General features: G+C 34.6%; 1 protein-coding gene across 2 annotated transcripts in view; it reads left to right on the top strand.

Annotated features, from left to right (window-relative positions):
• TMEM196 (transmembrane protein 196) overlaps positions 1-3,968 on the top strand; it is a gene marked incomplete at both ends in the record, with an annotated part of 51,731 nt that extends 47,763 nt beyond the window's left edge. For both annotated transcript variants that reach the window (XM_082661455.1, XM_082661454.1), the window contains one exon: positions 3,909-3,968. In XM_082661455.1, coding sequence (XP_082517581.1) covers positions 3,909-3,968 — 60 coding nt within the window. The remainder of the gene's footprint in view (positions 1-3,908) is intronic.
• Positions 3,969-14,690: the final 10,722 nt, after the last annotated feature.

Here is a 14,690-nt window from a genome sequence, read left to right as displayed (position 1 = left end):
CTATTGGACTAAGAATAGGAATTTTAAATTATTTTTTCCCTGTAATTCTGGGCACACCTATTTTTGACATAATTTTCTTTATCTATATAAAAACACAGCTCCTAAAATAGAACTAATAAAATATTGAATGTCTTATAAATATGGATTTTTAACGTATTGTACTGAGGAAAAACATAAACTAAAAACACTCTCAACTCAATAATATCAGTTTTAGAAATCCGATGGCTTCTCCTTTCTAACTCACCCCTTGTGCTTGTAAGTAGATGCATTTGATTATGTAAATTAGATTTTCACGCATAAAGGGGCCTTTTAATAAGGCAACAAAAAGCCCTGCCTATCAGTGCAGATATTACAATACACATAAAGCTTCATTTAATTCTCATCTAAGCTTCATGCATATTTGGGTAGCTTTGCCTGTATTTTAAATAATGTTCCTTGCATAATTGTTTCATGATACCCATTCAAACAAGAAGTTACATTTATTGCATCAAAGGACAAATGATATAGTGAGCTGTCTGTGTTTCTTCTACATTTTGCCCATATTTCTTAATTCAGCTCCTGCTACTGGATCCGTTAAGGAAAAGATAAAGCATTTGTAAAATAAACTCACTAAGATAATGGCCACATCACATTTTACTTGATATCATGGAAATAAAATTGCATAACAACAGAATAGAAGAAAGAATAGCACGAGTTACAATTGCATACTTCTTTATAATGTGATTTTGAGAAAAAATATTCTGTAGTTTATGTGTTTCCCTTTCATATACAATTTATACACTCAAATAAGGAGAGTAGATGCTCTTAAATTGTTCCCAGAAAGCAATTTTAAACAGATCTACATGTATCCTTCAAAAAAGAATTAATAGTCCAAATAGCAGGACTGGTAATTTAAAGAAATGGATTGTTAAAAATAGGTTATCATTATATATTTGGATAATGGCTCTTTTGTGCTCTATTTTTATATTAGTGTGATTTAGGTTTCTGTGTCTATGCTTGTGCAATATTTATTGTATGATTGTTATATTTATATTAGAGATTGAGGGCTATTGAAATAACCGACTTGCCCAGCTGCCCGGTGGTGCACCCGACACCAGAGTTACCTACAAGGTACGCTGATTTCTAGGGAGTTACCATGTTGTAATGTCACTGCAGGAAGCACTGCCTCTTCTAGGAAGCCATGATGTCAGCAGATCAGTCTGGACTGATGCTGTGATATTGTTCCTCAAAGTATTGCTTTTGTGAGAACTACTTTGAGGACCTGATATAAACCAACATGGCAAAGTCTTGCAGCTTGAAAGTTGGTTGAGTATTTAAAATATTCAGCCTGCCTGTGAGCATCCAAACACATTTCTGCTTGGATGATTTGTGACTCCTTTATTCTCTGCTACATCATGATTCTGACTCGATATCATCATTCACAGACCAGAGTTTTGTTTTTAATAATACATGTGTCTGATAAAGGCAAACTTTGTATTGCTCTCATGCTAAAGCTGCATGAGTAGATAACTTAAGTTTGACACTAATACAGTAAAAATTCTGTATAAAAGCTTTCTTCTTATAAACCTATCTGATATGATACATTTCAAATTTATTTCCCATATTTTATACTTCTGAAAATAAATAGTCACCATTCTTGCTTTGGTTAAAAAATATAATAAGAAATACAGGGAGTCACACAGATATTATGGCCCAATTGCAGAAAGTATATCCACTTGCAAACAGTCACAGTTGGTCCTGCCCAAATTTAAAGTATAATCTTTTGCTAAATTGGACATGCCTATCTGCAAATAAACTGAAGATACTTGACCACTTAAAAACTAATTTTCACTGTTTTTTCCTACCAGTGATTTTTCTGTGTCCATATTAGGGTGACTTTAGTTAAGAAAATTCTTTCTTTTGGTAAGGTTTTTAAAAACTGGATTTTTTTCTTAATCCCACAATAAAAGTTTATACCTTAATTTTTTATGATTATTTTTAAGCTACTTTTTGAATGCAGAGTTATTTTAGGAGAAGTAAAGGCATCTATGAATCTTCTATAAATTCCTTAGAAAATTGTTTTTGTCCTACTAGAAGGAATAGAAATAGATGGATGAGTAAATTTTATTAAAGATCATTTTGGAGAGATCATTTCTATTTTTCTTGCCACCAGTAGTGAGTTTTTAAATGAACCTCAAATCAGGTATCTTATCAATAAACTTACCCTCAGCCGAATAACCCCAATGTATTATCGGACCTAATTTCACAGTATATATCTAGCAGAGACAGCCTCTCAGTTATAGTGAACCATTGCCAGACCGTAGAGGCTGGCTATTGGCGCCCAAAGAACTTCTCCACTTTTTGTCAGAGCTTTTACCCTAAACTGGTATGAGATTTTAGGCCTTAGGTAATTCCTCAGCACCTTATTAGGGTAGGTATAGTGGATACCCACATACAACACTACCCTTATGGCGTGGAAGGGGCAAGGCACTTTGCATGGAGAGATGGGTCTTGATGTGAGAAGAGGAAGAGTCTTCTTTGCATATTGTCTTCTTCCTCAGCATTTTCTTGACGGTAGCTCTACCCCGTGTTCTAAAAGACACCAAAGTTTTCAAAAGCAAAGTTCCAAAATCAGACCAATTCCTACCTTCCAGTCCCTCACTGATTCTCCTAAGCAACTTTCAAAACCACCAAATCCAAGAAGTAAGCATCTGTATTTTACTCCATCTCCTATATTGAGTTTTCAAAGAGAAGATACTAAAAATGAGGCATGTGATATCTTTTCATTTCTGAAATAAAGATTTGGAAGAATTTCTAAAGTTTACAGAAGCAAACACATTACTTTTAATTCACCCAAACAGAAAGTAGATATACCTGATAGGCTTAAGATCATTGAGAAAATAATTTATTTCAATTGGAGTCCTCTTTACAGCTTTTTTGCAAATAGGCTTGTTCAAGTGGGGAAAGATGTTTTCATCTATTTTTAGATAGTTTTGCCTAAATATTATTTATAATATGGTGCACTAACCATTATAAATGTGAATGGGCCTCACATGTCCTCATTACCTTTTATTGTGTAGGGAAGAGTTTAACGTTTAACAAAACATATGAATTCAAAGCATCTGAATTTTTCTTAAATTAACATATTTTCTAAAATTGCAAGTGAAACTTTTTATGTAAGTTCATTCTTGATATCGAAATTTCTGTTGCCTTCCCATGTAGTTTTCCTTATTAACTACTTAGTAATTGATCTCTTAAAAAACATGTTAAGAGCTTTTTTCCTAATTTTTATTTTTTAAATTTATTTTGTGTGTGGTTTTTTTTTAACATCTTTATTGGAGTATAATTGCTTTACAATGGTGTGTTAGTTTCAGCTTTTACAGTTTGTTTTTTACTGTATGAGTGAAGTGTCGTGAAAAGCAATCTGTCCTACTATGAATTATTAGTGATCTTCAGTTACAGATAGGCAATCCCCTGGTGGACATTTTTCAGTTCTTCACGAAAAGCCCACACATTTTTCTATAGAGCAAAGGTAACCCCTAGAATCTGTTGGCATTTTGTTGACATGCTCAACAGAGGAACCTATACATTGAAAAAGTTAAGTATTTAACCATCTTCTTTCTAGGTCAGGTCTTTCCAAAACAGAGTTGAGGGCCGAGAGGGGAGACTAAGGGGGCTGGGGAGAGATTGAACTGTTGCTGTGGGTAGAAGACTTTGGTCTAACAGACTGTCACTTCAGTGTTTCATGGGTTCCAAGATTCCATGAAATTTCATTTCCTCAAATTCAGCAACAGCACTAATCCTTGTCCTTCCCCAAAAGTCAGCAAGTTTTTCAATGACTTGAAATTTCTGTTTTGTAAACCCATTAATCAAATTAATGCCTTACTCTGAAAGTGAATTTTAATTAATTCATGTTATTTTCCTAACAGGAAATGACAGACAACATGAGCAATGGAGGACCACAGCTGATATTTAATGGAAGAGTATAATCAATATTTTAAAGAACTGAACACTTTTTAAGATTTTCACGAGGCAAAGAAATACCAAAGGACTAGGAGATAAGTTAAAACAGTTCTTGCATTTGCTGTTATCTCTCCTGAGTACTTACTAAAACTATTCTTCCTCAGTTTTGCCTCACTTTACTTCTTCAGCTTTTTTTTACTGGTGAAAAACTTTCCAGAAATGTTCTAGTACAGTAATTTCAACCAACTTTCCAGATTGTTCTAAAAAAGACTTTTCAGGAAGAAAAAAAAAAGGAATAGATAGAATAGAAAGATTCATATTCTACACAAACACTATTTGACTAGCATGAGTGTTAGATTTGTAATGACATATTTCATATAAGTAATTAAAAAGTGCAAATATCAAGAAATAATAATTTATTGATGTCTTTGTTCTGAAAGACGATGGCTTCAAAGAATGCCACAATTTAAAACCTCAGCAATGCCTTGTTATAAAATCATTGTAATTATTTTCAATTTGTGAATGAACTATATTTCATAATTTATTTGTAAATTACAAAAAAAAAACACCCTAAAACATAAAAAAGAGGTTTTTTAAGAGAGACAATATTAATCTGTATGATATTTTTGCATTTTTCCACAGAGTGAAAAGTTATAAATGAATATGTTTTGATTATACTGTGTAAATTGATGGGCATGTTCATGAATGAGCCTAAGAATAAAATAAAGTATGTGTGTGTGTATGTGTGTGTATATATACTGTAAATATAGAAAATATATATAGGACATATTTATAGCATTCATGAATGTAAATAAGTAGTAGAAAGGAAATTGTGGTGTTGTGGGGATATTGTCAAGATTCTATTCCCACAGAAATGGGAGAGCAATTGTTCAAGGCTTTTCTATGCCCACAAAGTCACATTTAATTTCTACTAAATTTTTTCAATTTTATTTCTTTATTATGTCTGCTGTATGTAAATATCATTGTGGCTGATATTACGGAGTTAAGTGATCTGAATAGTGGAGTATCAAGATAGATTGCTTAATTATTTGGCCATTTTACTATTATTATGATATTTATGTAAGAACAATTATTAATATTGATTTATAAGCATAACAACTTTAATTCAAATACTTTCACATTTATAAATATAGACAGAATGACTTGCAATTATTCATGTTATTTATATTTCAAACACTTTACAGCTCAATTAAATTATATAAAAGGACAGATGATGTATTCCCAAAAGATGCAGGTACAATTAGCTTTGTTAGAATTTAATTTAGGTTTTTTGGTTTTGTTTTACAATTCACATGGAAAAATACAGACCATTTTTTAAGAATGCCTATATCCAAAGAACCTGAAAGAGTTCTCTGTAGAAGGAAATTAAAAGATAGGCTTATATTTACACAGCTAAATTCAACCCTCTCTTCCATAACGGAATGTTAAAATAGTAATCTATGACACTACATACAGGCGAGAAAATAGCTTGGTCTTTGAAAATATTTGTGAGAATATAACTTGTGGCAACAGATAAAGAAAGTATATATTTTAAAATATGTAACTCATTGTATTGTACACTTTTATTATTCCGCAAAGCTAATCAGTTTTCAGGTCATTTTTTATGAGTTACTTACTGAACGATAGGTAAATTAGCACCTTTAATATCCAGTATGAGAACATGTTATAATTTAGAAGCAAAATATAGGTTTTAGTTGTGCTAACAAAATAAAAATAATGCCAGTTAATGGAAATCTGAAGGTCTTTTATAACAACTTGATCATCACCTACCCTATTTAAATCAGCTTATAAAAAATCTGGTTGTATATGTTCAAAAGAAATGACGGGACTGTGGTTGTCTGGTAGTGTTTTTTAAGTCTCCCAACTCGTATGAATAACTTCACTAGCCAGCAGATTTACAGAAGTGGCCCACAAATGCAGCCTCAAATAATAAATCAACTTCACTTCTGTTTATTTGATGCCATAAATAGGCATGATCTTTGTCACTGAAAATCTATACTATATAATGCAGGTATTTTGTGTGTATATGGTTCTCCTGATTTTATGCAAGGATGTAGTTTTGTACTGAAAGAATAACCACTGACTCTAATTTTAGGTGGCATTTCTTTGTAGACATGTTTGTACAATACAGAGTTATAATACATCGGTAAGATGTTTTAATTTCTTTTGAAATGATATATAAAATCACCCATTAAAGGACAAAAGTAGGCATATCACTGCTTAGACATAGAGTTAAGAAGAGATGCCATCATCACAGTTATTCCAGTAGTCTACAGTGTATTTAACCAAGTATAGATGTATCTTTAATGTAATTATTTTAACTCAGTAGTTTCAGGACTCAGTTATTTAGAGTGATTTATTTGGGATATGTAGTGATTCTTTTTGAGATAAGCAGGGGAAGTTAGGAAGACATTGTTCAAGTACTTAAAAATTTAATTTTCATAAAACATTGAACTATGAACTAGAATATTTTAAGTGACCACATTACAGTTTTAGCATGAGTCCACACTTGGGAAAAAGTAATGTGATACTAAATTAGAAAAAAATATGTGAAACTAATGTGGTGGTGTGCTGTAGAGACTAGCTACAGGAAGGTGCAGTAACTATAAGCATAAAACAATAAAAGTGGACTCTGCCTGAAAAATTTCATATGTGTGTGTGTCTCTACACATACATATATATAATATGAACTGCTTAGAAGTGGGACATAGTATGATGACTCTATTGATATGTCTATATAATAAATGGTGTGTTTTGAAACTACATATGGTGTGAGCTTTCTTTCCATCACGATACAAAAAATAATTTCCCCAATAACTTGATGAATAGATGTGCAGTTCTGAGATTGGCAGGGGACAGGATGCTGTGAATGAGGAGAGGACATGGGATTAAGAAAGGGCATTTACTCTTTCCTGTTTGAGCAAATGGGAAAAATTAAAGTACGCTCTAATGTAGACAGGAAGTGGTTGAAGATACAGGATAAAATGAGCATGATAAAAGAAGGTGAGATCCCTAAAGAGGCAGGAGGAAATAGGTTAGAGATCATAGGAGACAGAATTAACTAGAGATAGGAGATCTCACAAATGAAATCTTTACTTGAAATATTTAGAGAACTCTGCTGACCTATTTGGATTTGTCAGATTGGTTGCTACTGGCATTTAGGGTGGACAGTAATTCATTGTGCAGACTGTACTATGCATTTCAGGCCATTAAGCATCTCTGGCCCCCACCCACTAAATGCCAGGAGGACATTTCAGTTGTGACAATAAAAAACTATCCAACAAATTTGCACCTATATCTTTGGTAGGGAAGTTTTGCCCCCGAATTTAGAACCACTGAGGAAAACCCTTGAACATGATCCAGAGCAACCAATGTTAGGGCTGCCCACAAGTGTAAATGTGAATTGCTCAGGGTCATAAGTTCACTGTTCTAAGGTCTAACTATATTATCTGATACAGTCGTCACAATCCTATCCACATGTGATTATTTAAATTTAAACAGAAATTAATTAAAACAAAATCAAATATTCAGTTTCTCAGTTGAGCTAGTCACGGTCCAAGTGCTGAACAGCCACATGTGGGCAACAGGTATAGAATATTTTTCATCATCTCAGAAAGTCCTATTGGACAATGCTAGTTAGTCAAAAGCACATCGAAGAGAATGGTTCGTCACCCTCAGTACTTATAAAACTTCTTCCACAGTCAGCCAATTATCATTAGAACAGAATGTGTGAAAAGAGTTGGTAAACACTCCATGGAATTTGAAGTTGATGAACCAGTTAAATCCAAGGACTGAACGAAACTAGCAAAAATACAGTGTAGGTCAGACACGTAGTAAAATTAAGTTGCATTAGAGATTTCATGTTTAAAAACAAAATCTGTTCATGCAGAGATTCCACTAAATTATTAAATATTTTATGTTTGACAGATAAAGTGAGATGTATAACTCCTATTTTCGAAGAAATTTATTCAGCTTATCACCATGTGTCAATGGAAAATTCTGCATTTCTTGCGCTTGAGAAGGTGAGAACAGTATGCTGCCCTCTACTTTTTTCATTGACTTAGCTTGAAAGTGGCATGTTTAGAACTACATTTTCAAAAATTATTTAGCAAATACATTTCAGAAACACAGAGAGAGCATCTTAAGTACCATTTGGTTAGAACACCGTTTCCAAGTAAAGTTTCAGAACTTGGCATCACTTCACTCTTTTCTCCCTTAAATCATTTTTCTGGAAACATATGTAATATTTCTTACTCAAAGTATATGACAGCCAAAAAGTGCAATTATTCCAAGTCCATAAATCACACGTCATCAGTTACTCACAGCAGAGGAAACCAATTCAGAAATTGCTGGAATGTGGATGCCTAGTAAAGTTATACAAAAGGATTTTTTAAAACTCTTTTTGTCAGGAAAATTATCTACTGAATACAAAATCTTTTACTAGGAATGTATTTCCCGAGAAATATATTGTGAAAAGTCAAATTCTAGATCTAAAAAAATTTATTTCACTATTTTAACAGTTCAGTATTACCTACATCAATAAACTATAGGCAGATCTAGGAGCATCTTCACTTTCCTTCACATTAGCTAAAGTCTACTGATTTCAAAGCTTCTCCTGCCTTAACATCCAAAGGCTGTGCTTCTTTAGCCACACAAGGCATCGCAAGCCTTACCCCCAAAGCCAAAATGTACTGTTACTGAAAATTGCTAGAGAGACTCTAGGAGCTTCACAGAAAAACCTAAAATCTTGTCAAATTTGCATTGTCTTTTATTGACTACAGGGATCGCTCCTTGTTATTAATCAATCAGGATATTGGTCCCCACCTACTCACTAAGGCAGGGGACCTCAAACGTCATTCCACAACCTCTGGGGCTGAGGCTAGAAGAAATCCCTTGGGCCCTCCAAGCTTACTGCCCAGGCAAGAAAGCCACAGCCCTTTGCGGGTGGCTATACAAGCCAACACTGTCCTTCACTCTGTCCCTTACTGTGAATCAGCAAGGAAAGAGGTAACACTCAACCTTATTCACATAAACGGACTTGAAGGGCCCTATGCTGCTAGATGTCCACTGCCCCATTACTATCCCCAGAGTCTTTCAAGATTTGGACATATCTGTCTTTTCTGTCTTCTAAGTGTATTAATACTTTTACATCAATATCTAAGCAAAATACAATAAAGGCTCTGTGTCCTTTATAATAGAACGAATTGCAGGAAAGAATATCAAGTTTTCAAGTCATGATAGAGAGGCAATATCAGCCTATTGCCATCTGTCAGCAAAACCTATGGTGGTGTAGCAGGTAAAAGACAACCATTTATTAAGTGCTATTATAATGTACATTGTCTATAAATGTGACTATTCCTCTGTCACATTAATAGCATTTATTTTATTTGAAATAAAGAAAAGGTGGCAAGACATCAGTATTTCACCCGAAAGGTGAGGTCATTTCTGGCTGTAACCGTGACTCTTAAAGTCATTCAACCAAATCATGCAACTTATATACAATTAGGTCTAAACCACAACTCCACTGCATATGAAGCACTCCCCTTGATTTGTTCTGCTTCTTCTGATTTCAGATCCAAAATCTGCTCTGTGGTGCTACCTTGATTTTGGTTTCTGGCCCCGAACTTGAACCTGAGACTTCATCTCTCTGGTTGTCCGTCTTTGACTGCCACAGCCATGTGCTTCACTCTAAGCAAACAGGACTTCAGCAGCATTAGTTGCCTGGCAAACAGGCATGTGCTCAAATTGAAAACAGGAATTCAAAGGAAGGATCTCAGGTGACTAAAGGGAAAGCTTGAGCTCTCCATACCTTGAATGTAAAAAGGCTGAAAAATCTAGGTGGTCATTGGAGACAGCCAGGGAGCTGTAAGCCAGAAACCAAGGCAAGATCATTTTTCCTTTTTTTCTTTCTTTTTTTAAATTGGGGTATAATTGCTTTACAATGTCGTGTTAGTTTCTACTGTACAGCAGAGTTATATGTATATCCCCTCCCTCTTGGACCTCCCTCCCCCCCCACCCCCATCCCATCCATCGAGGTCACCACAGAGCACCAAGCTGAGCTCCCTGCGCTATACAGTAAGTTCCCACCAGCTATCTGTTTTACACATGGCGGTGCACATATGTCAGTCCCAATCTCCCAATTCATCCTATCCCCCGTCCACCTCCACCCCCGTGTCCACATGTCCGTTCTCTGCATCTGTGTCTCTATTCCTGCCCTGCAAATAGGTTCATCTGTACTATTTTTCTAGATTCCACATATATGCGTTAATATAGAATATTTATTTTTCTCTTTCTGACCTCACTCTGTATGACAGATTCTAGGTCCATCCACGTCTCTACAAATGACCCAATTTCATTCTTTTTATGGCTGAGTAATATTCCACTGTACATATGTACCACATCTTCTCTATCCATTCATCTGTCGATGGACATTTAGGTTGCTTCCATGTCCTGGCTATTGTAAATGGTGCTTCCGTGAACATTGGGGTACATGTGTCTTTGGGCTTCATAAGGGGATTGGACCAGTAAGCTATAAAGAAAACTAATTTTTTAATGAACAAAATTCTGCTTTTATACGTTAGATCTGTTCATTTCTTGTAGTATCTGTCTTTTTCTTCTTTTAAATCTCTAGTTTAGCCTACTCACCTGCACCAAAAAACATCACATGAAGAGGTTTTATTCAAGCAGAGATAACACTGTCAGTAAGTATCATTCTAAAGCCGGTACGGTGCATGACAGCAGGAATCACACTAAGAAATGTCATGGGAAAGTGAGACACAAGGGGATAGAGTTGCTTTCGTTTAGTCATTGGTCCTCCTCACCCAGAAATACCCATTTCAGTGTGAATTTCAGAGTTCCAGAGTTTTATTTGACTGACCAATGTGCCTTTTATGTAGTGTCTTCCCTTGTAAATTCTGCACACTGTTGCATTCTTTCACAAGTGAGAAAGTCCATTTTGCCACTGGATAAAGATAAATTCATTATTGCAATCATTTCCGAAGCATAAAAGTATTAAGAGCATCTTGTAGCCATAAGAGGAAGTGGAGAATATGATCCATTAGTATGCATTCTGTGTAATTACTTGAGAGTAAATTCTAGGTCAAAATGCACCATGTCTAAACTCCATGTTTATCTGCTTTCCACTCTCAAACTTTCCATACCACGTTCTTTGGAATATATTTAATGTCAAAGATCTGCGAGTTCACACCTACACGAACTCTGCAGCCAGCAAGTGGTTTATTAAACTACAGCTTTAAAGTAATATTCAAAAAACAGAAAAGGAAACAGTGTTCTCTTTTTGTTCTGCAGTGAGCTAAAGACAGATGGAAGTAGATGAGAATTTCCATAGACACCCCTGCAAGCACCATGTTTAATTTTATTGGCCAGATTCCTCGGATTTGAAAACCTTGAAAGAGGGGTGTTGAAACTCTGTTGCAGAGATATCTACTTGAGAAGAATATAGGGCCTTAGGAAAAATACTGGCCCTAGTTTTCATCAAAGGACAGGGAGTTATATAAAGATGGCACCAAATCCTCAGAAAGTAACCCAACCCTTCTGATACCTTCTTAACCTCTTTCCAACCATCACCAATGCATACAGCTACACGTGTACACCCACATACACAAACACATACCCCAAATGAAATTTATTATTTAAGCCAATCCTTTTCACCTAGAATCTTTCATCCAAAAGGGCTGTGCAGTTGCCTTCCTGGTAATGACTGATAGATACCTAGGTAGATACTTGCAACCTCAGGTGGGTGAAGCTAAACCATGGATATGATTTTATGATTTTACCTAAGTCCATATTTTAAAGTTCAGGTTTAAACAAATACACACACACACACGTATATATACATGTAGAGGGAGAAAGAGAGAGAACTCTAACGCACACATTCCTAGGTAGTAGTCAGAACATCTGAACTATGGCCATGAGATAAAATCTAAGCATAAAGATCAGGATGTTTCAACACTATTATATCTGGTTACCACGGAAGTCAGACACAAATAATTACCTATCTAGGGAGTTAAAATACAATGAATACTTAAGATTTTTGCCCTTGTTATTACCCTCATAAGCACCTAATGTGATTTACCAATAGTCTATTTATTAAAACTGTGTGAAAACTGTATTTATATATTAAAGATGAGAAAAAAGGTTGCCTCTATACTGAAGAAGTTGAGTAAACACTGACTCTTCATGGGAACTGTCAATTTATGTATCCTTTGAGAAATTTTGAATTAATAAAAATATTAAAATAGTATGATAACTGAAACATAGTAGTGTTTAAGATAAAATTATCACATTAGATAAACAATTTTTGTACACTTTCTCTTTTTTACAAATGGAAGTGTGTCCGGGTGTATTTGTTGTTAATTTAAAATGGCTGTGCCTCTTATTTCAGTGACAGAAGAATTGCAGGAGGATTTGACTATGCCTTAGAGAAAACAGAACATATACGTGTGTTAATACAATAAGAATAACACATATTTTGTAGAGGACTGTTTTCTTTCATGAAGATTGTTCTCTACTCCTTGGAAATAATCCTATTTTGACTTAGTTTGATTTTGTTTCAATAGATAGGTTGTAATGCAAAATTTACCATAATGTTATCCCTTTCAGTATAATGCAAAGGGGAACGTAAACTGAAGTTCTTCTTTCAGTATAAGAAATGCATGGAAATTAGGTAATGGCTTCTACCCTTCTGAGTCAATGTAAATTGGGTACTATTTTATGTTCCTTATTTTAAAGACTTTATTGTGTTTGAACACTAAACCATATGAAAGAAGTAATTAACTACATTGTTGATTATCACTATTTACATCAGTTATACCTGAACAGAAATAATAAATTCAGAGCCTCTCTTCTGTATTTCAAGCCTCTTGACAGCCCCTGGTTCTCAAAATTCAGCGGGTGTTATAATCACTTAGAGCACTTGGTAAAATGTATTGCTGGGCTCCATCCCAGAGGTGTGATTTAGTAAGCCTGGGTGGGGCCTAAGAATCTGCACTTCTAACTACTTCCCAGGTGATGCAGCTGTTGCTGGTCCAGGGACCTGACTTTGAGGACCACCAATAAAATATAACCTCATTAAAGCAGTCAGGTCTTAACTTATAGACAGATACATTTGAATAATTTCATTTCTATGTATTTTCAGCAATAGCCATAGCTTGCAAAATATAAAGTCTATTACATCCAATAAAATGTAATGCAGTGTGCTTTATTATTTCTTTTTCTTCAGTGCAAGCACGGTGTACATCTGTTAGTTCAACAATCTAAGAAGCCAGTAGGAAGGGCTTTCAGAGTCAAAATTTGATCCTATGTCCTTTATTGAAGGATTATAGGTAAAAAAAAAAAAAACCAAAAAAACAGCTGTCAATAAATAGTTGCCTTGGTTTTTGCCATTCCTACGGTACTTTGTGCTAAAGCAAAACTTTATAAATTTAAAGCTCATGTTTGCCATCTGCTGACACATTTGTGAATTACAAGTAGTCTGCATGGTTGGTATATATTGTGTTCAGATTTTTGTGTTTTGTTTCTTCATTTCCAAAACCCATTAGGTAAATTTTATACATGTATTTTCCCCAAAAGCACTGTATTTCACAATTTATTGAACAACTAAGATACAACTCTTTCCCAAACTGAACACATTTATTTCAAACAGCTAGTTTGTATTGAAGCTATTTTAATTTTTCCTACTGACAAATGAAATTGCAAATTTGTCAGTAGGAAATTGTAAAATCTTCAATAACGGGAATCCTTTTGCTGATTTTCTGATTTTTTATTTTTAGTATAAAACAATGCACACTCAATATAATATGAAAATTCGCTCAAAGGGAAAAAAGCCACAAACCAACCCACCCTCAAGAGATAACTAATATTAATACACGGTATTTATATATCCATATTCTTTTCTAATCACATAAGTGTGCATATTTCCTGGAAAAATCAAAGCATACAACTCAAATTACTTTGTAATTTATTTTGGCCAAACCACCAATTATCGCGTATTTATATTGCTCCAGGGATTCTTTGATTGAAAGAAATAGAAACAGACTAACATAATACAGTGTATGTGTGTGCATGTTGGGGAGGGAAGGATCAGTGGTTAAAAAAAAAGTATAGCAAGTTAAAGGAACACTTTTCTCTCTTTCTTTGGGGTCAGTGGACATGAGGTCAAAGTCATTTCTAACCTCTTCTCTTCTTGAAAAAAAGGGGATTTTCCTAGCACAGACTTGCCTTTGGCTTGACAGGGCTTTTCATGAGACAGGGACCATCGTTGCCTGACTTCCTATTACACTTTGATCAAATTTTAGAGAAAAAGGAAATGGTGCAGACTGAATATAGGTCACAATGAAATAAACTTTGTGTATGTGTGTGGGATGGGAGATAGGTAGGAGGGATCTCATTGTACTTCTGTTTTCTTCTTCCCTGGAGTGGTAGGTGGAATAGGTTAATTTGGGAAAGTCACTCCATAATGTTGAACATTTACACGCAGGCTGAATCACCCTTTCACTCTTTGAAATCATGCAGAGTGAATAGTGGCTAACAATCAAACCAGATTTAAAAGATTAAAAAGTAGAAAACAATTCTCAAAATCAAACAAGCAAATTGCCTTTGAACATCCAAAGAGTTACGTTACAAAACTACTTCATATTTTAAATTTGTGTATAATCATTACTGGAGTAATTGATTTCAGGTAAGTTTTGTTTTGACTGAATTGTCCT

The sequence above is a fragment of the Grampus griseus genome (assembly GCF_964374135.1).
Source record: "Grampus griseus genome assembly, chromosome: 9".
Lineage (NCBI taxonomy): Eukaryota > Metazoa > Chordata > Mammalia > Artiodactyla > Delphinidae > Grampus > Grampus griseus.
The sequence above is the reverse complement of the archived record's forward strand: the minus strand, read 5'-3'. Positions and strand labels throughout refer to the sequence as shown.